We start from the raw sequence: 27,078 nt of genomic DNA on the forward strand, positions 1-27,078 counted from the left end.
TCACGGCCACCCTTTGGAGAAGGAATTTCTGTTCTCATTTTGCAGATGAGGCGACTGAGTCTTAGAAGATTAGGCAACTTACCCCAGGTCACAGGACCGGTGACGGGAGCCAGCTCCGCAACGTCAGCTGTTTTTCTGACTGGAGAAGGAAGTGACTAGTTCTATCCCAGGGGCTCGGGATTCTCTCACAGGGCCCTTTTCCTGTCTTAGCTCCATCATCTATGGAGCAAGGAAGAAAGCGATGGATGAGGACACAGCATTCGTCTCCCCTGCCCACCCCACACTCCGTATTTAATGTGGACCTCTCTCGGCTGTTAGCCAAAATGCAGAAGACTGTAGTGGGGTTTCTTCCCCTCTGTCACATGTCTATCTTTTGATGGTTAAGTATACAATTTATGAGATGTTAAGTAATTTAGGCTTAAAGAGGAATACAGGCATAGAAAGAAGAGCTGCAGCTGAGCCTAAAACTATCTATTCTCCTGTTAATACACTAGACAGCACAATATTTCTTTAGAGAAATTTTCAGAATGCATTTTCCCAGACTGGCTCCACAAATCTGACCTTTGCAATCAACTTACTAACAAAGGGGTGGTAGCTTGGAGCTATGTACCCCAGAAAGACAGGTTCTTTATCTTAATCCGTTTCTATGGGTATAACCTATTGTAAATAGGATCTTTGTTTTTGGAGATTTATTTTATTTACTCCCCCATGCTGTTCCCCCATTGTCTGCTCTCTGTGTCCATTTGCTGTGTGTTCTTCTGTGTCTGCTGGTCTGCTCATTAGGCAGCTCTGGGAACCGATTCTGGGAGCTTCCAAAGTGGGAGAGAGGCAATTACTCTCTTGTGCCACCTCAGCTCCCCTGTTCTGCTACGTCTCCTTATTTTCTCTCCTCTATGTCTCCTGCAGCGTCATCTTGCTGCCTCAGCTCTCCGGGTTGGCCGGCACTCCCGTGGGGGACAGCTTTTCCCACGCAAGGTGGCATTTCCACACAGGGTGGCTCTCCTGCGCAGGGCCGCATTCCCGCATGGGCCAGCGCTCTGTGTGGGCCAGCTCGCCCTCACCAGGAGGCCCTGGGCATCGAACCCTGGACCTCCTATATGGTAGATGGGAGCCCAGTTGGTTGAGCCACATCCATTTCCCTAAATAGGACCTTCTGATGAGGTTATTTCAGTTAAAGTGTGGCCTAACTAAATCAGGATGGGTCTTAATCCTATTACTGGAGTCCATTATAAGCAGAATGAAATTCAGACACATAGAGAGAAAACCACAGAAAGAATCTAAAAGTCAAGAGAACCCAGTGGAGCCAGGAGAGGTGCCATGTGCACTGCCACATGACACAAACACTAAGGACCAAGATCCCTGGCAGCCAGCCCCAGAACACCACAGCCTTCTGGGAGAAAGCAGCACCTTGACGATGCCTTGATTTTGGATTTCTTCTAGCCTCAAAACTGTAAGCCAATACATTCCCACTGCTTAAACCAACCCACTGCATGGTATTTGTCTTACCATCCAGGAAACTAAAACAAAGGTGAAATCCCATTTGATCTTTACATGGCACAGCTTTGGGAGATAATTTTCTAAATTACAAAAATTATATCTGTCACCCTCTTCCAAATTTCTATTTCTTATTCCAACCCATTATTAAGTACAAATGGTAATTCACATAATGATGTTTAGTGTTAAAATCACTGATGAAATTTCTCAGATTTAGTGAAATTACATGTTAACATACAGATGTTTTGTCCAGTAGAGATGCAAATAATTTCTATTAGAGAAGATAATCTCAAAGATTATCATTTATTATTCTGTAGGACATGAACCAGTTTTGTATCTCACTCAGAAATCTTTTCCTAATATTCCATAAATATATTCCTAAAATATATCTATATACCTAGTTCCTCAAATGGTATTTCAACCAGTTCTAACATCTTACTGGTTCCTTCATTAAGTAATGGATTGAATAAAATCTTTGACATGCATTTCTTTTAGATTTGCATGAAAATCATAATTTCACCCTTTTGAAAATTATTCTTTAAAAATTAGCCTTTTCTCCAAGTAAACCAAGTTCTTAGCAGTTTTTCTCTTCTTTGTTTACTAACATTCTCTAGTTTATATCAGTGGTAGCAGAGTTGAAGCATAGACTAGGGATAATGCCAGAAAATCATTATGTCATTGATCCTCTTTTGTGATAAAAGATAGAAGCTGCATTTCAATCTATTTTTCCTTTCACGTATTCTGTTTTTCTAACAAACATTTCTGGAAGGCCTAATATTTTCAGGGCACAGAAGGGAATACAAAATCCCTTAAGAGAACTTGAGATGAGTAGGAGCAGAGTTGTACATTAACACCTAGAATACCAGAGGGTAGAGATGAAGGGCTGTGGGAGTTTATTGAAGGAATCAAAGGCAAATTTTGATTAGGGGCATCAGAAAAGGCTTGCCAGTGAATGTGACATATTAATTATTGGCGCTGAAGGGTGAGTAGGGTTTTGAAAGACAGTGAAAAAAAAAGGAAAGGATTTTTCCTGGCAGAGGGAACGGCAGAGAATTCAGGGAGTGCATTGGGGACAAGGGGTCCCACGTAACTGGAACATACAGAGGTTTTGTGGGAGAAAATTACCTGGAAAAGGATTTGAGGTCTGTATTAATTTGCTATTATTCTATAACAAACAACTCCAAAAGTCCATGGCTTAAAACAGTTGTTCATTATTTCTCATGCAACCTTGGGTTGGCTGATCTAGGCTGGGCTCAGCCGGAGTATTTCTGTACCGCGTATCTCTTGTCCTATTCTGGAGCAGCAGGCTAGCGTGGGCAGGTTCCTTTCACAGGATGGCTGAAGTGCAAGAGAGAAAATAGAACCACACAAGGCTTCTTAAGGCCTAAATCTAAACTGGCATGCTGTTTCCTCTGCCTTGTTCTATTGACAAAGCAAGTTACATGGTCAATTCAAAGCCAAGGGATGGGGTGATACAGTCTGACCTTTAGTGGGAGGGACCGTAAAGTCATACTGCACAGGACATAGCTACGGAGAGGGGTGAAGAATTGCGACCAAGGATGGCAATCAACCATAGGATCAGATAGTTGAAAACCTTGAATGCCAAGATAAGGAATTATACTTTGTTCTGTAAACAAGGGGAAGTCATCACTTATTTTAAAGTAGAAGGGAGACATCCTCAGAACTGTGTTAGAAAGATGATTCTGGCTGCTCCACCTGCTAGCTGGGAAGGGTTCACAACCACCTGAACGAGGATAGTGGCTTTGGGAAAAGGGACAGAGGGACAAATGAAAAATAGTTCTTAAGTAGAATAAAGTAAGTTATCATTTGGAAGAAGAGTAAGAAAATCAAAGATAACACTCAGGCCTCTAACGGGTATGGTGAAATCATAGATAGTAATAATTCTGGCTATGTTTGTTGAGCATTTACTATGTGCCAGATACTAATGTAGACATTTAATGCACATCACCCTTTTAAAAGTTTGACAACAAATTTATCACATAGTGTCAGTTATAGACTTCTGTCCCTATTTTATAAATTAAAAGACTGAGGCTTGACCAACCTTCCACCCGTTACTGATAGAACTGGGATTTGAACCTAAATCACTTTGATCCAGAGTCTTAGTTGGTAACCTCTATAGGCTGTCTCAGCAGAATAGGGAAAATACCAAGGGAACGAGCTTTGGAGAGGAGCTACCATTTGATTTGGGATAGGGACTGCATGCTAATACATGCTAAATACATACTAAAAAAAAACTATTAGTCTTTATATTCTGGCCCATTATACTATTTTTTCCTATTACTTAAATTTTCAGGTAATTGTAGATTCATATGCAGTTATAAGAAATAATAGAGAGAGATCCCATGTACCTTTTACCCAGTTTCCTCCAACGGCAACATCTTGCAAAACTATAGTACACATACTTTGTCCTCTTGGCAGCCATACACATCATCTTAAAGCATACTTAATCTCTTAATAAAAACAATAACAGGGATTGTGAGAAGATGGCATCAAACAAACAGGCAGAGCTCGATGTTCTGGCAAAAACAAAAGAGAAACAGTGGGAAATCACAGCACGTCCACCGCACATGGTGAATGCATTCTGGAGCACCGCTGCACTGCACTGTATATTTGTTAGCAGTTCCTGGCCAAATGTGTTGTTGATGTTGCAGGTTGCCTCTGCTGCTTTATGATCCATTTTGAATTCAGTAACAAATTTGCTTGAATTTGCTTTTTGTCTAACATAATTTCCATAGTCTAAAATAAACAGCAAGTAATAAGTCACTAGCAAAAAAACATACAACAGGAAATGCACAAAAAATGATGTATAACATAAGCACATTTATTTAAGAATGTATGCCAATATCAAATGACAAATGTCAACAATGTAAAACCGCAATTACTTTTGCACCAACCTATTTTGGGTTGATGGAAAAGTTTTAGTTATGGGTGGTGGTGATGGTAGCACAGCATTCTGAATGTAAATAACATCACTGAATAATATATATAAGTATGGTTAAAATGGGAAATTTTAGGTTATATATATGTTAACTAGAATAAAAAAATTTTAAAACACACTGGACTGTACAACTGTACAAAACAAACAGGAAATCCCAGAGTAAACAATTAACTATAGGTAATAGTTACCTATAGTTACCTATAGTTACCTATAATATCATCAGTTATAACAAAAGTACCACAAGTAATGCAAAGTTAATCATAGGAAAAACTGTGGGAGAAGGAGTGTATGAGAACTCTATTTTCTGCATGATTTTTCTGTAAACTTAAAAACTCCAATAAAAAATAAAAATAGTACATTAAATGAAAAAAAAAAAAAAAACTTCTGGGAGACTGGCTTTGGGGGTGAGCAGACCAAGACAGGGCTATAAAACTCCCAGGAGGGCAAGGGACAGGGAGATGAAGAAGCCGAAACAGCAAACGGTGAGTTACCAACCAAGCCCCTGCGGCAGTTGGGTAGGGTTCCCCTCCAACACCCCAAGATCTTAAGCTGGGGTAAAACCCATGGCTCACTGCAGCCAACTGAGAGGGGAACAGATATCTTTCTTCCTGTCCGCTGTTTCAAGGGAAAAGGGAGGGGGGCTTTTCTTCAGTGAATTCAGCCAGCAGGGCCTGTTCCGAATCTCTGTTCTGAAGATTCAACACAGCAACACAGGAAAATCAAGACTGAAACATCTCCATGGAGCAGTGCACTGACTACTGCTGTCTGCTGGCCAGTCTGGAAATTGCATGGACAAAAACTTGTCAGGTCTTTGTATCATACCCCTGGAGAAAATCTGTGCCCCACTAATAAGTCCCTGGCCTGATTTTGATAACTTAAGATGGGCAATCTTTTTTTTAATTTACTGAAGTTTATCACTCATATGTAAACATACATAAACAATACGTGTATAGTAATAGTTGTGAACTTACAAACATATCTAACCTGATACAGGACTCTCGTACCTCATCTTACCACCAATATACCTTGCATTGTCATTAAACATTTTTAACTAATGAGTAAAGAGCATTGTCAAAATATTACTACTAACCAAAGTATTTTTCTCCCAACCCACACGATTATTATCTTCATATAATTTATATATGAACATACATAAACAATAAGTGTATAGTAAAAGTTGTGAACTTACAAAGCAAACATGCATAACATCATACAGGGATCCCATGCATCAACCCTCCACCAACAGCCTTCATTGTCATGAGACATTACAAATTACGAAAGAATATTGTCAAAATCTTACTAATTATAGTCCTTATCTTACATTTGGTGTATTTCCCCCCCAACCCACCCTATTATTATTTTTTAAAATATATTTTTATGACAGAATTTGCAAACTTATAAAACAATCATGCACATGTGCAGAATGTCCAAACAACACCACTCTATCAACACACCACACTGTGGTGGAACATTTGTTACAGATAATATCATCTGATTGTTACCATGTCCATAGTGTACATTTGACTCACATTTTCCATACTGCCTCATTATCAATACAATACATCTTTCACATAGATGCAAGAATATTATATTATTACTGCTAACCGCAGTCCATAGGTCACTCCAGTTGTATTTTTCCCATGCTTCTATACGTTCTCACCACCCTGCAATAATGATGTATATTTGCACTAGAACACTCTTGCATCTGTACCATAACCACAATTCTCATCCACCTCTTGATTTATTATGCCATCCAGTTCCTAGATTATTCTCAAGCATTCTGTCACCTGGCATTTACATACCTAGACTACCATTTTCAGTCACATACCCATTTAAAAACTAGCTGTTACTATGTGTTACCATCCACTCTATACATTTCCTCACTTTTACAGTAAAGCTAATTAAAACTTCTACAGACATTAAACATCAGTAGTCCATCCCAGTCCTCCTTGTATCTCCTTTAAGAATCCACCACCTACCACCAGGTCTTGAAGATATTTTCCCACAATTTCTTCTAGAAACTTTATGGTTCTTGCTTTATTTTTGGGTTTTTGATCCATTTTGAGTCAATTTTTGGATAAGGTATGAGATAACGGTCCTCCTTCCTTCTTGTGGTTATGGATATCTAGTTCTTTCAGCACCATTTGTTGAATGGACTGTTCGGCCTGAGCTGTGTGGGTTTGACAGGCTAGTCAAAAATCACTTGACCATACATATGAGGGTCTGTTTCTGAACCGTCAGTTTAGCTCCATTGGTCTATGTATCTGTCTTTATGCCAGTACCATGATGTTTTTACCACTATATCTAGGTAATATGATTTAAAATCTGGAGATGAAAGCTCGCTTTTTCTTTTTAAATGTTTCGGCTATTCAGGATTCCTTACCCTTCCAAATAAATTTGATAATTGTGTTTTCAATTTTTAAAAAAAAATGCTGGTGGAATTTTTATCAGGATTGCATTGAATCTTTATATCAATTTGAGTAAAATTGGCATCTTAATGATATTCAGCCTTCCAATCCATGAGCATGGAATGTTCTTCCAGTTATTTAGGACTTTTTAAATTTCTTTTAACACTGAGTTGCAGTTTTCTGAATACAAGTGCTTTACATCGTTGTAGCAGTTTGATATGGCCATGAATTCCAAAAAAAGATATTGGATTATGTTTGTAATCTGATCTGTACCTGAGCCTGATTGCGTTATAATTAGGGCTTTAATTGGGTCATATCATTAGGGCATTGAGTTCCTGCCCCTTGGTGGGTGGGAATTCACAGATAAAAGGCATGGCAAAGGACAGAGTTGTGGGTTCCTGATGTTGTAGTTTTAATATTAGAGTTTGATGCTGAAGCTGGAGCCCCAGGGAAAGAGACAGAGCCATTCACCTGATAGTCTACAGCTGACCTGGTGGAGAGAGGCAAAGCCTAGAGAGTCTCATAATCTACAGCTGACCTTGTGGAGGAAACAGGAGCAGAGCCCAGAGGAACCCAGGAAGCCCAAACCCTTGCAGACGTCGGCAGCCATCTTGCTCCAACATGTGGAAATAGACTTTGGTGAGGGGAATAACTTATGCTTTATGGCCTAAAACTATAAGCTCCTACCCCAAATAAATACCCTTTATAAAAACCAACCAATTTCTGGTATTTTGCATCAGGAACCCGTTGGCTAATACAATCGTTTAGGTTTATTCCTGACTATTTGAGATTTATCTGTCATATTTATTTTCTTCACTCTTTTCACACTTTGTTACTCTTATTGATATAATCTTCATTTCTAGACTCTCTTCCAGGCCTCTCTCTCCTATCTTTTCCTTTCAGGCTCAAGCACACCTTTAGTATTTCCTGAAAATCGGTCTCTTGATTAAAAATTATCTCAGTTTCTGTTTATCTGTGAATATTCTAAATTTGCCCTCATTTTTGAAAGACAGTCTTGCTGGATATAAGATTTTGGTTGGAAGTTTTTCTCTTGTATATCTTTAATATATCATATCACTGTCTTCTTGCCTCCATGGTTTCTGGTGAGAAATCAGCACTTAATCTTATTGGGTATCCCTTATATGTTATGCATTGCTTTTTTCTTGCTGCTCTCAGAATTCTCTCTTTGTCTTTGGCATTTGACATTCTGATGAGTATGTGTCTCAGAGTTGGTCTATTGGGATTTTTTCAGATGGGAGAATGTTGTGCTTCTTGGACATGGATATCTATGTCCTTCAATAGGATTGGGAAATTTTCTACCATTATTTCTTCAAATATTCCTTTTGCCCCTTTTCCTTTTTCTTCTCCTTCTGGGATACCTATGACATGTATATTTTGTATGTATTTTGCTGTCATTTATTTCCCTGAGAACTTACTCAATTTTTTCCATTCTTTTCTTCATCTGTTTTTTTGTATGTTCACTTTTAGAGGCCATTTCTTCAAGCTCACCAATCCTTTCTTCTGCCTCCACAAATCTGCTATTATATGAGTCCAATGATTTTTAAATTTCATTTACTGCTAAATGAATGCTATTTTTCTAGTATGCTTTCAAATTCTTCTTTGTGCTCATTCTGTCTTCTAAATAGCCTTAATCTCTTTAGTCAACTCATTGAATTTATTAAGATTTGTTTGAATGTCTATGATTAGTCATCTCAACTTTATGTCATCTGGAGACTTATCTTGTTCCTTTAACTGGTCCATATCTTCCTGTTTCTTGGTGTGGATTGTAATTTTTTGCTGGTGTCTTGGCATCTGGCTTACTAGAGTATTTATTCTGGGTGCAGTTTTTCTCTTTAGTTTAGGGCTCCTTGCCCTTTCTCCCTTGCTGGTTGTACAGTAGGAGCCAAGGATGTAGTTTGTGCTATAAGCTATGGAGGCTCAAGCTGCCTTCATTGCCCCAGGGACCAATGAAGCTTCTCCCAACTTTCTCCTTTGCCAAGGGCAGGGCCAGAGTCACAGCTGTGTGGAATAATCCAAGTTGTGCAGGCCTAGACTGTAGCTGCCAAGAGAGACTGATGAAGCTTCACATCCCTTTCTCCCCTGCCTGGGGCAGGGATGGAGCTGCAAGTGTGGGCAGCAATCTCTGCAGCGCGAGTCTAAGATGACCGCAGTTGCCCCAATAGACTTCTGGGTCTGTGCCAGCCAAATATACCTGCAACTACCTGGATAGGCTAGTGCAGGGCCTGCCAGCCTCTTCCCTGCCAGAGGTGGGACTGAAGCCTTGGCTAGGGCTGCAGGTTGATCTGGGTGAAAGAAACCATTTCCTACCATCACTGTGATTTTCGGTCCAGGCTTCCCCTCATGCTGGGGATGGAGTCAAAATGGTGGCCACCAGCCTCTTTCTGAGTTGGACAGGTTCAAACTTTTGCTGTTTTTAGGGTTATACTCTAGCCAGCCAAATCCACCAATCAGTAGCTGAAATTGGTGGCCAACTGTCAACTCCTCCCCTCTTTTTGGGAAATAGAGCTTCAAATTCCAGCCACAGAATAGTTCCTGGGGTGGCTTGTGCTGCCAAAGTAGGATAATCACCAGCCTCTGTGACCTGGCTGGTAATTTCCCAGAGAGGCTGGTGTAGGTCCCTCCAGCTTCCTTCCTGCCAGAGATGGGGCTGGGGCTTATGCTAGAGCTGCAATTTGATCTGAATGAAAAGAAGCCAGTCCCTACAGCACTGTGATTTTCAGTCTGCTCCACTTCCCTTTGTACCAGGTATAGAGTTAAGATGGCGGTTACCAGCCTCTTTCTGACTTGGACAGGTTCAAACGTTAGCTGTTCTTAGGATTATACTTTAGCCTGCTGAATTCACTCATCAGTAGCTGAAGTTGGGGCCAACCATCTCTTCCTCCCCAGTTTTTGGGAAGTGGAGCTTTCAAATTCAGCCTCAGAACAGCTCCTAAGGCAGCTTGTGCCCCCAGTGGAGGATGGGCACTGGCCTCTGTGGTGCGGAGCACTCTACTTATGAATCTTCTCTGCTGATGGGCCGTCTCCTCCTTCCGTTCCTTCAAGGTTGTTCCAGGATGCTCTTCTGGTCTCCTGGAGCCCCCAAACAGGTGCTTCAGCTAGCTCCAGAGAGCTCTGGGTGTTTGCTAACTGCCCTGTAGCAGGAGCTGACTCTAGGAGCTCCTTACTCCACTGCCATCTTGCTGGTTGTCTCCGAGATGGGCAATTTTGAAGACCTACAATAAGTTGAACCAAATATCAAAGAAGAGCTGCAGAAAAGAAAAAAACAATCGGCAATAGAGGGAATAAATTCACCACCATATTCAGATGCTTAAGAGGCCTAGACATCAACAAAAAATTACAAGCCATACTAGGAAACAGGGAGAGAGCGCCCAGCCAAAAGAACTAACCAAATATCCTGAAGAAATACAGGATTTAATACAATTAATCAGTGATAATCACACAACTATCCTAAATTGCCTCAAAGAATTTAAAGAAACTATGACTAAAGAAATAAAGGCTATTAAGAAGACACTGGGAGGGAAGCAGATTTGGCCAAGTGGTTAGGGCGTCCGCCTACCACATGGAGGTCTGCGGTTCAAAACCCGGGCCTCCTTGACCGGGGTGGAGCTGGCCCACACGCAGAGCTGATGTGCACAAGGAGTGCCCCGCCACGCAGGGGTGTCCCCCGCGTAGGGGAGACCCACACACAAGGAGTGCGCCCTGTAAGAAGAGCCGCCCAGCATGAAAAAAGTGCAGCACAGACCAAGAGCTGATGCAGCAAATGATGCAACAAAAAGAGACATGGATTCCAGGTGTTGCTGACAAGATACAGGCAGACACAGAAGAACACCCAGCAAATGGAAACAGAGAGCCAACAACGGGGGGGCGGGGGGTGGAGGAGGGGGAAGAGGAGAGGGGGAGGAGAGAGAGAAAAAAAAAAAGACACTGGGAGAGCATAAAGAACAATTGGAAAGCCTGCAAAGAAAAGTAACAGAGTTTATGGAAATGAAAGACATGATGGATGAGATTACAAGTACATTAGAGGCACGTAAGAGCAGATTTGAATTGCTCGAAGACAGAATTGGTGATTTTGTAGGTGAATTTTTTTTAAGATTTATTTTATTTCTCCCCACCCCCTCTTTGTTTGCACTTGCTGAGTCTTTTTGTCTTCCTTGTTTCTTTAGGAGGCACTGGAAACAGAACCCAGGACCTATGAAATGGGAGGGAGGCACCTAATCGCTTAAGCCACCTCTGTTCCCTGCTTTGTTGTGGTTCTCATTGTGTTTTTCTTCCTGTGTCTCTTGTTGTGTCAGCTTGCCACACCTGCCCGTCCCACCAGCTTGCTGTCTTCTTTAGGATGCACTAGGAACCGAACCAGGGACCTCCCATGTGCTAGGTGGCTGCTCAATCACTTGAGCCACATCCACTTCCCAGAATTGGTGATTTTGAAGACAGAACATCCGAACTGGAAAAGACAGGAGAACAGAAAGAGATTGGAAAAAATGGAACAGAGTCTCAGGGAAATGAATGATAATGAGAAACACACAGTATCAGTGTCCTAGAAGGAGAAGAGAACAAGAAAACGGCAGAAAGAGTATTTGAGGAGTTAATGACCGAAAACTTCTCAACCCTTATGCAGGACATAAATATCAATACCCAAGAAGGATAATGCACCCCAAACAGAATAAATCCAAATAGACCTACCCTGAGACACCTACTATTTAAAACGACAAATATCAGAAATAGAGGATTCTGAAAGCAGCAAGAGAAAAGCAAAGCATCACACACAAGGGAAACTTGGTAAGGTTAAGTGCTAACCTCTCATCAGAAACCACGAAGGAGGGAAGCAGACTTGGTCCAATGGATAGGGTGTCTGCCTACCACATGGGAGGTCCACAGTTCAAACCCCGCACCTCCTTGACCCGTGTGGAGCTGGCCCATGCACAGCACTGATGTGCCCAAGGAGTGTCCTGCCATGCAAGGGGGTTCCCCGCATAGGGGAGCCCCACGTGCAAGAAGTGTGCCCTATAAGGAGAGCCGCCCAGTGCAAAAGAAAGCGCAGCCTGCCCAAGAGTCACGCGGCACCCACGGAGAGCTGACACAACAAGATGACGCAACAAAAAGAAACAGAGATTCCTGGTGCTGCTGATAAGGATAGAAGTGGTCACAGAAAGAACACACAGTGAATGGACACAGAGAGCAGACAACTGGGGGGTGGGGTTGGATAAATTTTTTAAAAATTAAAAAAAAAGAAACCGTGAAGGTGAGAAGAAAGTGTTATGATGTATTTAAGGTAGTGAAAGAGAAAAACTGCCAGCCAAGAATTCTTTATCCAGCAAAACTGTCCTTCAAAAATGAGGGTTAGTTCAAAGTCTTCATAGACAAACAAAAACTGATAGAATATGTTACCAAAAGACAAGAATTACAAAAGGAAAAAAAAAAAAAACAAGGTTAAAGCATATCATGGTGTTTGTAACTAATAGAGCTTTTATATAGGTTTCACAGTGGTTGAAAGGGAAAGTCTAAGGTCATGTATATTACTAATAGGAAAGCTAAAAACTGAACATGGGATTGTGTAAGACAGTGAAACCTCATGGGTGATTTACATATATAAGACTGTTTTTACGAAATATAAATACAAATATACTAGAGAGAAGAAAAAAGAATAGCAGCTATGTACAGTAGGCAAGGCATAGAGAGATTGAGAGGTGATGAGTTCTGTTTGTTCATTTGTTTTTTATTATTATTGAAATAAAGTGCTCTGGGAATGACTGGGGTGATGAATGCACAAATATATGATTGCACTGAATACCATACATTGTACTCTTTGAATGGATTTGTGCTTTATTAATATGTATTAATCAAATTGATTTGTTTAAAAAAACAGAAAACTCTGTGTTGGAAAGGATGTGGAGAGATAGGAATGCTTATTTGCTGCTGGTGGGAATGTGGAATGGTACAGCCACTGTGGAGTCTATTCGGCAGTTGCTAAGGCAGTTAGATATAGATTTACCATGTGAGCTGGCATACCGCTACTACGTATATACCCCAAAGAACTAAGAGCAGTGACATGATCAGACACCTGCACACTGATGTTCATAGCGGTGTTATTCACAGATTGCCAAAAGATGGAAGCAACCCACGTGTCCATCAACCAATGAATGGATAAAAAATTGTGGTGTACACATTATGGAACACTATGCGGCTGTCAGAAGAAATGAAGTCATGAAGCTAAGACAACATGGATGAACTTAGAGGACATTACGTTGAGTGAAGCAAGCCAGGCACAAAAGGACAATTATTGTATGATTTCACTATTATGAACTAAATATAATGAGCAAACTCATGGAGTTAATAGTTAAAATATAAGTCACCAGAGCATAGAATGTGGTTAGAGAATGGACAGCTTAGGTTTAATCTGTGCAGAATTGGTAAAAAGTTGTTTGTGAATGTTTGGAAATGGAAAAAAATGGTGAAAGCACATCATAGGATTTGTAATTAGTAGAGCTAAGATATGGATATGATAGTGGTTTTTTGGTTTTTTTGTTTTTGTTTTTCTTCTTTGGAGTGATGGAAATGCTCTAGGGCTGATTGGGGTGATGAATGCACAACTCTGTGATTATACCAAATGCCACTGACTGTACATTTTAGATAAATTGTATGATTTATGAACAAAAAATGATAGGGTTGTTTGGGGGAAAAGTACAGCAAATGTAAGATAAAGACTATAGTTAGTAGTAATATGTTGACAATGCTTTTTCATAATTTGTTACAAATGTTTCAAAACAATGGAAGGTACTGGTAGTGGGATGAGGTATGGGAGCCCTGTATGATGCTATGCATGTTCATTTTATAAGTTCGCAACTTTTACCATATACTTATTGTTTATTATGTTCATGTATGAATGATATACTTTAATAAATTTTTAAATGCAAAAAAAAGCTATAGTACAATATCACCACCCAAATACTGACACTGATACAGTCAAGATACAGAACATTTCCATCACCACAAGCATCTCTCCTTTTGCCATACCCACCTTCTTCCTCCACCCCCTCATTAACTCCTGACAACCACCAATCTTGTTCACTTCTACACTCTTGTCATTTCAAGAATATTCTGTAAATGAAGTCACAGAGTATGTAATCTTATGACTTTAGCGTTTTTCACCCAGCGTAATTCTCTGGAGATCCATCCAGGTTTTGGCATGCATCGATAGTTCATTTCTTTTTATTGCTGAAGATCATTCTATGGTATGGGTATACCTCGGTTTAATCATGCACCTAATGAGAGACACCTGGGTTGTTTCCACTTAGGGACTATTATAAATAAAGCTGCTATAAACATTTATGTACAGGTTTTGGTGTGAACATGTTTTCATTTTTCATTCAGTGCAATTGATGGGTCATACGGTGGTTGCAAGTTTATTTTTTTAAGAAACTGCCCAACTGTTTTCCACAGTGGCTGTACCACTCTACATTCCCACAGCACCGTATGAGTGATCCAGTTTCTCCACATCTTCCCTAGCATGGTTGTAACTATTTTTTTCTTTCAGCCTTTGTGACCACCTTATCTTTTAAAATTTTTTTTATTTTTAAAAAAGCATTAGATTACATAAATCTTACATTAAAAAATATAGGGGGGAAGCATACATGGCTCAACTGATAGAACATCCACCATATGGAGGGTCCAGGGTTTGATCCCCAGGGCCTCCTGACCCATGTGGTGAGCTGGCCCATGTGCAGTGCTGCTGTGCACAAGGAGTGCTGTGCCATGCAGGGGCATCCTGCCTAGGGGTGCCTCATGTGCAAGGAGTGAGCCCCACAAGAAGAGCCACCCTGCATGAAAAAAGCGCAGCCTGCTCAGGAGTGGCACTGCACACACATAGAGCTGATGCAGCAAGATGTTGCAACAAAAAAGAGACAAAAAAGTTTCCCAGTGCTGCTGAATAATGCAAGCAGATGAAGAAGAACACACAGCAAATGGACAGAGAGCAAACAATGGAGGGGAAAGGGAGAGAAATAAATAAAAAATAATTCTAAAAAAATAAAATTAAAATTAAAAAATAAAATAAAAATAAATAAAATTACAGCAAAAAAAAGGGGGGGGGGATTTCCGTATGCCCCACCCTCTCCCCCTCCCACACTTTCCCATATCAACAACATCTTTCGTTAGTGTGGTACATGTGTTACAATTGATGAACACATATTGAAGCACTGCTACTAACCATGCACTATAGTTTACATTACAGTTTGCACTCTATCCTGCACAATTTTTTAAGTTATGACAAAATATATAATGGGCTGTATTCGTCATTGCAATGTCATGCAGGACAATTCCAATGTCCTGAAAATGCCCCCACTTATTCTTCCTTCTCCCTCCCTCCCCTCAGAAACTCTGGTGACCACTGCCTTTACATCAATGATAAACAGTTCTTCCATTGCTAGAATAAAAATAAGTCTATAATAGAATAATAATAAGTTTACTTTAGTCCATTGTTCCTTCCCCAGTCTTGCGGATTTGGGGATGGTGATGCCCACTCTACTTCTGATTGAAAGGGGACTAGGTCCCATATTATTTTTAAGTAATAAAATGCCAGTGTATTTTTTTGTTTCAATACATCATTTTGATATTTTAAAACATCAAATATTTAAATAGTAAAATATTTTAAATGTCAAATTTAAACCATATATTGAGATGCACCCAGAGAATCATATGCTTCATTTGGAAAGCATTCAGAACTCATCCCTCCATTTAAAATTCTTCCAGTGTATCTTGTTTAATTCCCACTTCACGGGCTTGTAATGAGGTTAAGCAGCATTACTTATATGTATTCATCATTTATACTTCACCCAGACCTTTTGGGCTTATCCTGATTTGAGTCTTTTGTGGAAAGAAATTATGTTCTTAAGCTAACCCACTCCTGTACGTTTAAACTTATTGTACATTGGACCTTTGGGTTAGGTTCAGTTAAGGGACCTTTTGATTAGATCACTTTTGATTGGATTGCTTCAGTTACGGGCCTTCTATTAGACTGTAGGACCCAGGCTGGGTCCTAATCTTTTTACTGGAGTCTCATATATAATCTGAGGACTGAAAACTGATACACAAAGAGAAAGAGAGCTGACATTTTACTCTGCCATGTGAGAGAGGACCTCAAAATTGCCTACAGAAGCAAAAAGACAGAAAAACCCCAAGAGGCTGAGAGAGCAGCTGGAGGCTGGAATCAGCAGAGCAGAGCAAAGCTGAAGAGACAAGGCCTAAGGAGAGACAAGCCATAAACTGGATTGCCCACAGTCGAGCTTGAGGAGAAAGCAGAGACTGGCGCCATTTTGCCTTGCCACATGGCAGGAATCCCAGATCGGCCAGCACCTGACTTTTGGTGAGACAGCATCTCTGATGATGCCTTGATTTGGATAATTTCACAGCCTTGGAACTGTAGGATTTTACCTTAATAAATTCCCAATTTAAAAGTCAACCCATTTCTGGTTTTGTTTTAGAATAGCAGGGTGAGGAGACAGGTAACTAAAGCCAAAAAAAGAGCATGTGGCAGGGCTTAGAGAAGAGGAGGGAAGGAGGTGGCTTGGGACTTCCTTAGCCCAGCTCGAGCCCCTCCTCTTCCTTTCCTCAGAACCAGAGTCTCTCCAGTCTTTGCTCCCTTTATCCTTCAAAGTCAGCTCCACTCTCATAAACTTCATCTGTCTCTCCCAGGATAATTTATATCAATCAGGACCTCCTTCCCCAGTCATCCTTCCTGGAGAGTCTCAAACTAAAAGCACAGAGAAACCTAGATGCTGGTCCCCTCTGAGGTGGATCAGCATCTGAGGACAGTGTAGAAGCAATGAAATCATATCTCTCTTTATTTTGCAAAATAAAACAACAAACTACTACTATTACCAATGCAGTCACAAGTTTGGGGCATGTAAATATACTGATTATTTTACATATACAAATGAGATTTAAAATAAAATTTAAAACTTGAAATTGACTCTAAAGCTTACAGGGAAAGGCAAAAGGCCCCAAATAGCTAACACAATACTGAAGAACAAAGTCAGAGGGCAGACATTACCCAACTACAAGACTTACTATAAAGCTACAGTGAGTATATTTACAGAGAGCTATAAAGCTAAGACAGTGTGATGGTGAAGGAACAGACATACCTCAAGGAACAGAATAGAGGGCCCAGGAATTGACCCGCACCAATAAAGTCAACTGATCTCTGACAAAAGAGCAAAGGTATTTCAATGGGGAAAGAACAGTATTTTCAACAAACGGTGCTAGAACAACTAGACATGCAAGTGCAAAAAACAGACAAAAAAATTAGTTCCAGACTTCACACCTTTCACAAAAATCAACTCAAAATCGATCAGAGGCCTAAAAGAAAAATGCAAGAGTATCGAACTTCTTGAAGATAACTGTGGTAGATAGAATTGTGAACTCCAACAAAAGCATGTTCTTAATCTTACTGCGCATTCCTGTAGGTATTGTAAATAAGACTCCTTGAAGATGTTATTTTTAACTAAGGTGTGGCCAACTGAATCGGCATGGGTCTTTTTGTTTTTTTTAAGATTTATTTTTTTTATTTCTTTCTCTCCCCTTCCCCCTCCCCCTCTGGTTTTCTGCTTTCTGTGTCCACTCGCTGTGTGGTCTTCTGTGACTGCTTCTATCCTTATCAGTGGCACCAGGAATCTGTATTTCTTTTTGTTGCATCATCTTGTTGTGTCAGCTATCCATGTGTGTGGTGCCATTCCTGGTCAGGCTGAACATTCTTTCACGCTGGGCGGTTCTCCTTACGGGGCGCAATCCTTGCGCATGGGGCTCCCCTACACGGGGACACCCCTGCGTGGCATGGCACTCCTTGCACGCATCAGCACTGTGCATGGGCCAGCTCCACATGGATCAAGGAGGCCTGGGGTTTAAACCGCAGACCCCCATGTGGTAGGCGGACGCCCTATCCATTGGGCCAAGTCCGCTTCCCAGCATGGGTCTTAATCCATTTTACTGGAGGTTTTATAAAGAAAAGAATCCCGGAATGAGAAGTCAGGAGAAAGCCACAGGGAGGAGGAGGTCAGCAGAAACTGGCTGAGCAGACACAGGAGAGAGAGATCACCATGCGATAAGGGCAGAGATACAAGCCAAGGAGCCCCAAGGATCACCAACAGCCAGCACCAGAACGCTGCAGACTCTAGGAGAGAGCAAGCCTTCCTACGTCTTGATTTTAGACTTCTTCTGGACTCAAAACCGTAAGCCAAAAAATTCCTGTTGTTAAGCTGAAACCAGTTCATGGTATTTGTGTTAGCAGCTCTGACAAACTAAGACAATAACACAGGAGAAAATCTAGGTAACATGGGTTTAGTGATGACTTCTCAGATAGAACCCCCAAAGCACGATCAAGGGGAAAAATTATAAATTGGACTTCATTAAAATTAAAAACTGCTGCTCTGTGAAGAGCACAATTAAGAGAATGAAAAGACAAGCCACAGACTAGAAGAAAATGTTTCTAAAGCAAATACATGGCGAAGAGGACGTGGCTCAAGCAACTGGGCTCCCATCTACCATATAGGAGGTCCAGGGTTCAATACCCAGGGCCTGCTGGTGAAGGCAAGCTGGCCCATGTGGTGAGCTGGCCCACGTGGAGTGCTGCACTGTGCAGGAGTGCTGGCCCACACAGAGAGCTGGCACAGCAAGATGACACAAAAAAAAAAAAAGAGACACAGAGGAGAAATAACAGGAGACACAGCAGACCAGGGAGCTGAGGTAGCTCAAGATAATGATCGCCTCTCTCCCACTCCAGAAGGTCCCAGGATTGATTCCCAGAGCTGACTAATGAGAATACAAGCAGACACAGAAGAACACGTAACGAACTGACACAGAGAGCAGGCAATGGAGGGAAGGGCGAGAAATAAAAAATTTTAAAAATCTTAAAAAAAATAAAATAAAATAAAGCACATATATGACAAAGGACTTCTACCCAAAATACATTAAAAAGTCTTAAAACTCAATAAGAAAACAAACAACCCAGTTTAAGAATGGGCAAAACGGCTGTACAGACAACTCACCAAAAAAGATCTACAGATGGCAAATAAGCATATGAAAATGTACAAAAAACATATATTATTAGGGAATTACAAATTAAAACAACCAGATACCACTACGTACGTATTAGAATGGCTAAAATTCCAAAGACCAACACCACCAAGTGCTGGCATGAATATAGAACAGGAATTCTCCTTCATTGCTGGTGGGAAGCCACTTTGGAAGCCAGTTTGGTAAGTCTTACTGTTGTAGCAGTCATGAGAGGTCCAATTATTTGTGTATAGAAAGGCCAGGACTCAGGAATGATTTTGAGAAGGAAAAATGGTTTATTGACGGCTGGCCAGACTCGGGAGATTTCTGTTTCAAACCCGAGCCCTGCACAAGAATTTTGAGCTCCTTTTATACAGAGAGGAAGGGTCAAATTGTTCTTTGTTTCAGTGCTCAATAGGCTTGAATTAGCATATATCATCTATATCCTAGGTAAGCTTTTAGCATGGCCTTAGTCATTCTAGATAAGCTTTTAGCACATTTGGTTTGCATTTTCCTTGAATATTTAAAGTTTTTAGAGTTAGCATTGCTAAACTGTTTCCTGGGACTGGAGTCGTTGCCATGGTCACCAAGGGCAGGACTGTAGCCTCTTACCATCCCACACCCACAAGTCACAGATAGCTTAGGTTATCTCTGAAGAGACAAAGAGCCTCCCACCCACAACCCACGTCATCACAAAACTATATACATAGGCTTACCATACAATCCAGCAATTGCACTCCTAGGTATTACCTAAAGGAGTTAAAAATTTATGTCCAAAAAAAACCCTTGCAGACAGAAGTATATAACAGCTTTATTCATAATTACCAAAAACAGTAAGCACCAAGATGTCTTTCCATAGGTGAACGAATAAACAAAATTTGGCACATCAATACAATGGAATATTATTCAGTGATAAAAAGAAATGAGCTATCAAGCCACGAAAAACCATGGAAGAAACTTAATTGCATATTGCTATGTGAAAGAAGCCAGTCTGAAAAGGCTATATACTGTATGATTCCAACTATACGACATGGTGGAAAAGGCAAAACTATAGAGACAGTAAAAAGACCCGTGGTTGCCACAGGTTCATGGGGTGTGTAAGGAAGAGATTAGTGGAGCACGAGGCGCTTCTAGAGCAGTGAAACTATTGTGCATGATTCTGTAATGGTGGATACATGTCATTACACATTTGTGAGAACCCACAGGACTGTATTCACAAAGAGTGGACCCTAATGTCAACTATGGACTTTAGTTACTAAGAATGTATCAATATTTGTTCGCCAATTGTAATAAATGTGTCACACTAATGCAAGATATTAATAACAGGGGAAACTGTGTGTGGAGAGAGATATAAGGACTCTGTACTTCTGCACAATTTTTCTATAAACCTAAAACTGCTCTAAAAATATTTGTTTTAAAAAAATAAAACAAAATACTGGCAACAAGATAAAATTTAAATCTATCTATATACATGTATATTTTAATTGCCTTCCAGCCTTTTAAATCTCATTTATTTCATCTAAATATTATTTTTAAATATCTGATTTTTATTTTTATTGGGATTTCAACTCTATTATTTGAATGTCTTTTATTCATTTTCATTCTTTTCATTTTTTATGGCTTTTCTACTACTCATTAAAAAATTTACTTTATTTACAACATAAAATTTAAATAGTTATATACATACTTAAACCAAATAAGTGTATATTATAAAATATATATGTATGTGCAAATATATATAAATAATTCCCCCTTTTACTGGTTCATTCATTCATTCATGTTTTAACGGTAGACACGAAGTATGCTGCATGGGTGGCCAGCAGGGGAAAGGGTGTGGGGTAGCGAGGATTTTCCCTCTCCATTCTCTCTAGGGTACTTCTCTGGTTTTTCTAATGGTTCACTTTGGTGGGCTGAGTAGATTCACAGCCTACTCTTCCCCAGTGAGCCCCTCTTCCTGCCTGAGGGTACCCTGGATTCCAGGGATTGTTCCCAATGTCAAGCCATCCACGCCTGAGGCAAGGCCCTAAATGTTCCTAAATCCAAGGGCTCCAGCAAACACAGCTATTGTATTTTGGGCACACTGGGACAACAGCATGCCCCAAGCCAGGTGTCCTGCACCGGCCCTGAGAAAGCGCCCTCTTGCAACACTGCCACAACACTCTTGCAAGGCCCGCCTGGTGACTGGTTGCTTCCCTGGCCCTTTCTGCAAGTGGTCATAGTGAGAAGGCAGCCCTGTGGGGAGGCTCTTGGTCCCCAGGGAAGAGTGTCGGTTTCTCTCGGGCAACCTCTCAGGTGCAAGGAGGCAGCTGAGGGAGGACAACTCAGATCCTTTGCTTGGGACATAGAAGGCACTTAGCAACAGTAACAAAACTGATAAAATCTATGAATACTGTGAGGATAGGTCAATTTAACCTAGACTTAGGGACAAGGTCATAACGATACCCCTTTAGCTCACCATCACTCCCTGTTGGGTCACCTTGCAAGATTCTGATGACAAGTTGTTTGTCTCCTCATTCTGGGTCCTGACTGATTCTTTCACAGCCCCACAGATTGCACCTCTGTATCTCTTGAAGAACTGGGACTTCAGTTCACTCTCATCCTTTGCTGGTAGCGCTCTCCTTGGATTTGTCAGTGTCAGGTGGTGGCCACTGGTGTCATTCTGGAAGAATCCATCTCCCTGAAGTTAGAGGTCCAGTTCTGCCGTAGAAGCAGATGCTGTCAGTGCCACGTAGGCCCTTCAGGCCTTGCGTTGCTGGGTACTTTCGACAGAAGGGAAAGGGGAAGCCCCTTCTCAGCCCCGCCCGCCCACGCGCATGCGCAGACACACGCGCCAATGAGCAGGTGCAGAGCAACCTTCAGCCCAAGATTGAAGGCGGTTTATGAAAAAATATATCGGTACCCCCATGCCTTTGGTGGGAAACCCTGTGGCATGTGTTTTATACCATTTACCAGTGTCCCTCTATGGGAATATATTTTAGTCTCCCACTGCAGTTTCCTACTCTTCCCAAATAAACCACTTATACAAAATGCCTGGTCTTGGGGTCTGCTGCTCCCATTAAGTCCTCCCAGAAATTACCCCCTAAATCGCTGCTTTCATGCACCAAATAAAACCGTGTTTTAGAGAAACTCATCAGGCGGTGATGAGGGGGATTAAGCAGCATTTCTCTAACGTTCTAAGGTTCCTTATGTTATTACTGGCAATGGAGACGGAACTCGAGGATTCTGGAAGGTCTCCGGTCAAAGGACTGGGGTCTATTTCCCAATGAGACCTGTGACTAACACCAACTTTTCTTAACTATACTCCGTGTACCTGGTTGCCACCTTCAAATTCTTCCGAGTTAGGAAGGACATGAATAAAATCGGAGAGGCCACAAGGGCCCACTGGGAACTCTACTGGAAATTCTCAAGGACAGAGGTCCTTCCTGTCATACCTTTTTTTTTTAAGATTTTTATTTACTTTCCACATCCCCTCACTGTTTGCACTTGCTATGTCTGTTGTCTTCCCTCTTTAGTAGACACCAGGGAACCTAACCCCGACCTCCAATATGGAAAGGAGGCACCCAATCACTTAAGCCACCTCTGTTCCCTGCTTTGTTGCTTCTCTCCTTATGTTGTCCCTCGTGTTTCTTGTTGTGTCATCTTGTAACGTCAGCCCTTCTTCCTCCCCAGGAGGCACAGAACCAAACCATGGACGACCTCCCACGTGGTAGGCAGGAGCCCAACCTACCTGAGCCACATCCACTTCCCTGTACCGTTTTTTAATGCATCACAAAAAGTGTCAGGGTCAGATGACAGCCCAACTCCTGCTGAAAGGCCTCCGCACTCCTCTGCTCCTTGAGTTTACAAAAGGTCTTACTCCTGTATTTAAGGCACGTGAGCAAACGTATTTACATATATATGTAATTCTAATATATATTGATATATAAAAATTTTATATTTATATAAAATTGTGTTATATATAACTGTTATATATACATAAATTATGTTTAGCCACTGTTTTTGGGTTTGGTTTCTATCTATAAAGGTGGCTTTTATTTATGAAATACATTTTAATTAGTGCCTTGAAGACTACTCAAATATTCAAGGTACTGTACTGAATAGTTTATGGATTACAGCACCCAGATTTCAATACAGAGGCACAACTCAGGACAAATTTACACTATAACTCAATTATGAGTAAGCTGAATTTCTAACTGGATTAAAAGCACAAGCTTAACATCTTTCCATCAATTTGTATTACAAATGATCCTTGACGGAAACCAGGACCTTTTTTTCCTCCGTTCCCAAATTCAATAAACTTTTCATTCACACAAGCCTAAATTTCCAAGGTGGTTGTCCTTATATTCTAAACACATTTTAGCCTTCAAAGACTGAAGTTGGAGTGTAAATTGATGTGACCCTTTTAGGAAGCAAGTTGGCAATAAACATTAAAAGCCTTAAAAATGTCCTATGCTTTGACTCGGTATTTGCACTTCTAAGAACTTACTTGCAGAAAAGTATTAGAAATACTGACCCACTGATAGACAAAAATTGATTATACACAGAGACTCATTTTATGGGAAAGAGGTAAAAAACTGGAAATAATCCAAGCAGCCATGAAGTAGGGAATAGCTCATTTATGAAGCAGTCACATCATCTATTTTTCTGCAGTTATGAGTAATGATGTGTGCACAGTTTAGCTACATGAGAAATATTCCCAGTAGAATGTTAAATAGAAAAAGAATTCTATTCTGATAATATTACATAGAAAAAGTAGGAAACAACTGCATGCACTGTATAGCCTCAAGTGTAACACAAAGGCACAGACACTGACGTAACAGAGAAAACGGATCAAAATGATCTGAGTGATGGGATTATGGGTTACCAATGTTGAACAGTAAAAAAAAAAAAATGTTGAACAGTGAGCATGTCTTGCTTTTATGGTCAATAATTGAAAGTTCTATGGGAAAAGAGGAAGTAGCATAGAAGTTCACCACAAAACAAATTATTGATTGCAAAGTACTCCTTTTTATTAAATTATAAAACTAACTTTTGTCAATTCACACACTTTTGGAAATAAAACACGAATTTTTCTTAAGTATTTGCTTTTGTGGAGCATATGGCTTTAAACAAACAAGGCAAAAAATTTCTAGACCAACTTCTTGGTCTTCAAGCTATTTAGCATGTACAGCCAAACTACCAAGTAGATCTACTATATATACAGCCCAAGTTTAAGGGGAAATACTACAAAGACAATGCCCCGAAAAAATGAAACTGTGCAAGGAAAACCTTTAGGTATTAAACTGGTATAAAAATTTAGTCAAAATAATTTTTAATCCATGATGGCTTTGCCTAAAGCTTAGGAGGAAGAACGTTTAAGACATTTCTCATGGAAGGCACTTAGAGAGGTGTAATGAAATGCTTCTTTGAATTTAGTTGCGTCCAACGGTATTTTTCATTCCTTTTTCCCCCCACATTCTGCCTCAAATGAAACAGTCCTTGAAGGCAGCTATTAATGAAGAACCGTAGTAATCGCTTCTTAATATATGTGTTAAATATACAAAAACAGAATTAATACAGCTTTTGGTCCACTGAAGCAAGAACAGTGTCAGACTACCGTGTGTCTCTTAATTTTGAGCAAAAAACCCATCTCCCCTAGCCCAGTCTCACATCCAGAGCCTTCGGTTTCTAGCTTGTATTGCCTGTCCCCGGTTCCCCACGCGAAGAGCAGGGCCTCGGGCCCCACCCTCATCTCCGCCGTGCGTTTTCACCGGAAAGGAGCCGCCCCGTGGCCGGGCGGGCGAGTCGCTGCCACACGGCGCAGCGGGCAGGGAAGGGGCGCGCCGCGGAGCCTACAACTCCGTGTCCCGGTATCGGGAAACCTGGCCGTAGTAGCCGCGCCGGGAGTGCTCCGACAGCTGCTGCCGGTATTCGTCCTCCTCCGCGTCGCTGTCGTGGTTCCCTCTGGTGTCCTGATAGAGTCTGGAAGGCACCCTCGGTGGCTCAGGGGGCCTGCAAGAAAGCAGGAGGATTAATTGTATCCCAAGCATGTGGCGTCTTCCGGTGGCCCGCGAGGTGTGGCAACGAGCGCGGTGGGCCACCGCCCAAGACACCGCTCCCGCCCGTCAGCCACACAAGGTGCTGCTGGCTCCACCCCAAGTTCCCACCTTGGCGGGGGTGCGGCTAGGAGAACGGGGCCAGGGTCAGCACCACTTGGGCAGTGGGGGGAGGAAGCTGACCAGGTGCTCCTTGACCAATTAAGAATTCCCACTGCCCCAGCAGGATGGGAGGGACCGCTGGGAAGGGGGCTCCCACGCTGCAGCCTCTCCCCCAAAGTGAGGTCTCTGCCAGTTTCAGGCAGTGCCCGTCTGTTGCCAGGGGCAACCTGGTCACCAACGTTTCCCTTTAAGTGAGAAAGGAAATTTGCCACAGTTTTCTATTGCTCTAAAACTAGACTTAAGCTTCCAGTGAGGTTGGACACAAGAAAATGTGGCCTTTTTTTCCCTATTCTCAGAAGCAGGAAACAAATCAGTGTAAAACTTCAGTAAGATGATGACATGATAATTCCTAGCGTTTGGTCATGTGCTTTTCTAATATAATTTAACACAATTGAGCTCCAACATAAAATGGCTATGATTACGCTGTTAGAGAATTATAGTGCACGAGCAAAATTACCATGCATTTTTGACTCTTAGTAATTTTCACAATTAAATTTGACCTAATGGGTAAGGTAAACAGTTGACAAAATGTTGCTCTAAAATCTGGGTGAAGGAGATTCTTTCTCGAGGGCCTAATTCCCAGAGAAGCCCCCTCTGTCCTACCCGGAGCTCTGGACCCAAACCTTCCAGGAAGCCCTTACCTGGTATACTGGGGCAGGCCAGGGTCTGGCTTGTGTGTTTTGATGGGGACTGCATAGATATCAGGATGCTTCTGTGCAATTTCAATCTGTGGTGGTGGTGGAAAAAAGATCAAGAGGAAAAGAATGAACTACTGGAGGTTGCTTGCTGGTTTCCTACTGGACTCACCCATTTTCCTATCTTACTTCTCCAAGAAGAAGAAAAATGGAAACAAAACATTACTTTGCATGGTTGTATGGTGCCTAATGACACATGCCAGATAGGAAACAGCAGCGGCACAGAGGCACTGCTGTTGTAGTGACAGACCTGAGTGAAGATAACTCCCATATCCACTGGGAAGAACACGCTCCATGGAACTTTACTCAAATTATTTTTATTTAACTTTTACAAAGGTTGTGTGTCCACATGGTATAAAAATTCAAACAGGAGGTAAAAAGTAGCACATATGGGCCTTTCAATTTCAGAACCCAAGATCTGCTTGTTTTCTATAGCAAAATTGGAAGCAAATTAAAACTCAATTACCAAACATTACAAATGTTCTAAAGAAAAAATCACTTCTGAGAGGCAATGATTCTCTTGTCACAATTTCCCACTCCAGAACTCAATATAAAGTTCTAAAGTTCAAAGAGCAGAATCTTATTCACCTATATTGTAGAACTTTCTTGATGGGAAAAAAAAGCTAGCAATCTAGAGATGACATAAAACAAGGGTTCACCTTTGGGGACATATGCGCAAATATCCCTTCCATAAATGCAGCAGTGGAGACAGGACTGCAAACCACTATACTCAAATCAAACATATTAAAACCTCTTGTCTGCATGCAAAGAGAATCTAGTGGTCTGAAAACAATTACCCTTGCATTCTGTGCTTCTTGGAGCTCTTGCATTCTCTGTAGTCTTGCCTTGTGATCCATCTTCTCAAATATTTTGACTTTGCCCAGGACAGATTTGGGAGTGTTCTCTTGCTCCTCATTGCCCTCTCCCACCTCCTCACTCTCTGGAGGAGGGACGGGAGTGGAGGGCTTCAGAATAGGACGTCCAAAGGAAGGCTTTGCTGCGATAGGAGGAGGATAACCTTTGGGAGACGCTATGGGAATTTCTGAGGGGTTTGACTTGTATTCATAAGATTTGGGCAAGACAAAGGATTCTTCTCTGTTTTGCATTTTGACCTGCAGAGAGCAATGACATTATTTTTACCTTAAGCTTTCAGTTTACTTTCAAATCTGTATTAGTGATTTAATACACTCCATTTCCTGATCAGTTTCCAAAGGTGATAAGCAACTGTAAATACCATTCCATCAAGGAATCAGGCACAG

The 27,078-nt window shown here is 41.3% G+C and overlaps 1 protein-coding gene across 9 annotated transcripts in view; it reads right to left on the reverse strand.

The window, feature by feature from the left end:
* Positions 1-23,911: 23,911 nt before the first annotated feature.
* TJP2 (tight junction protein 2) overlaps positions 23,912-27,078 on the reverse strand; it is a 134,147-nt gene continuing 130,980 nt past the window's right edge. For all 9 annotated transcript variants that reach the window (XM_004454766.5, XM_004454764.5, XM_071216685.1 and 6 more), the window contains 3 exons: positions 26,617-26,931; positions 25,766-25,851; positions 23,912-24,918 (listed from right to left, as the gene is read on the reverse strand). In XM_004454766.5, the coding sequence (XP_004454823.2) occupies positions 24,759-24,918; positions 25,766-25,851; positions 26,617-26,931 (561 nt within the window). In that variant the 3' untranslated portion in view covers positions 23,912-24,758. The remainder of the gene's footprint in view (positions 24,919-25,765; positions 25,852-26,616; positions 26,932-27,078) is intronic.

This window comes from Dasypus novemcinctus, chromosome 8, assembly GCF_030445035.2.
Source record: "Dasypus novemcinctus isolate mDasNov1 chromosome 8, mDasNov1.1.hap2, whole genome shotgun sequence".
NCBI lineage: Eukaryota > Metazoa > Chordata > Mammalia > Cingulata > Dasypodidae > Dasypus > Dasypus novemcinctus.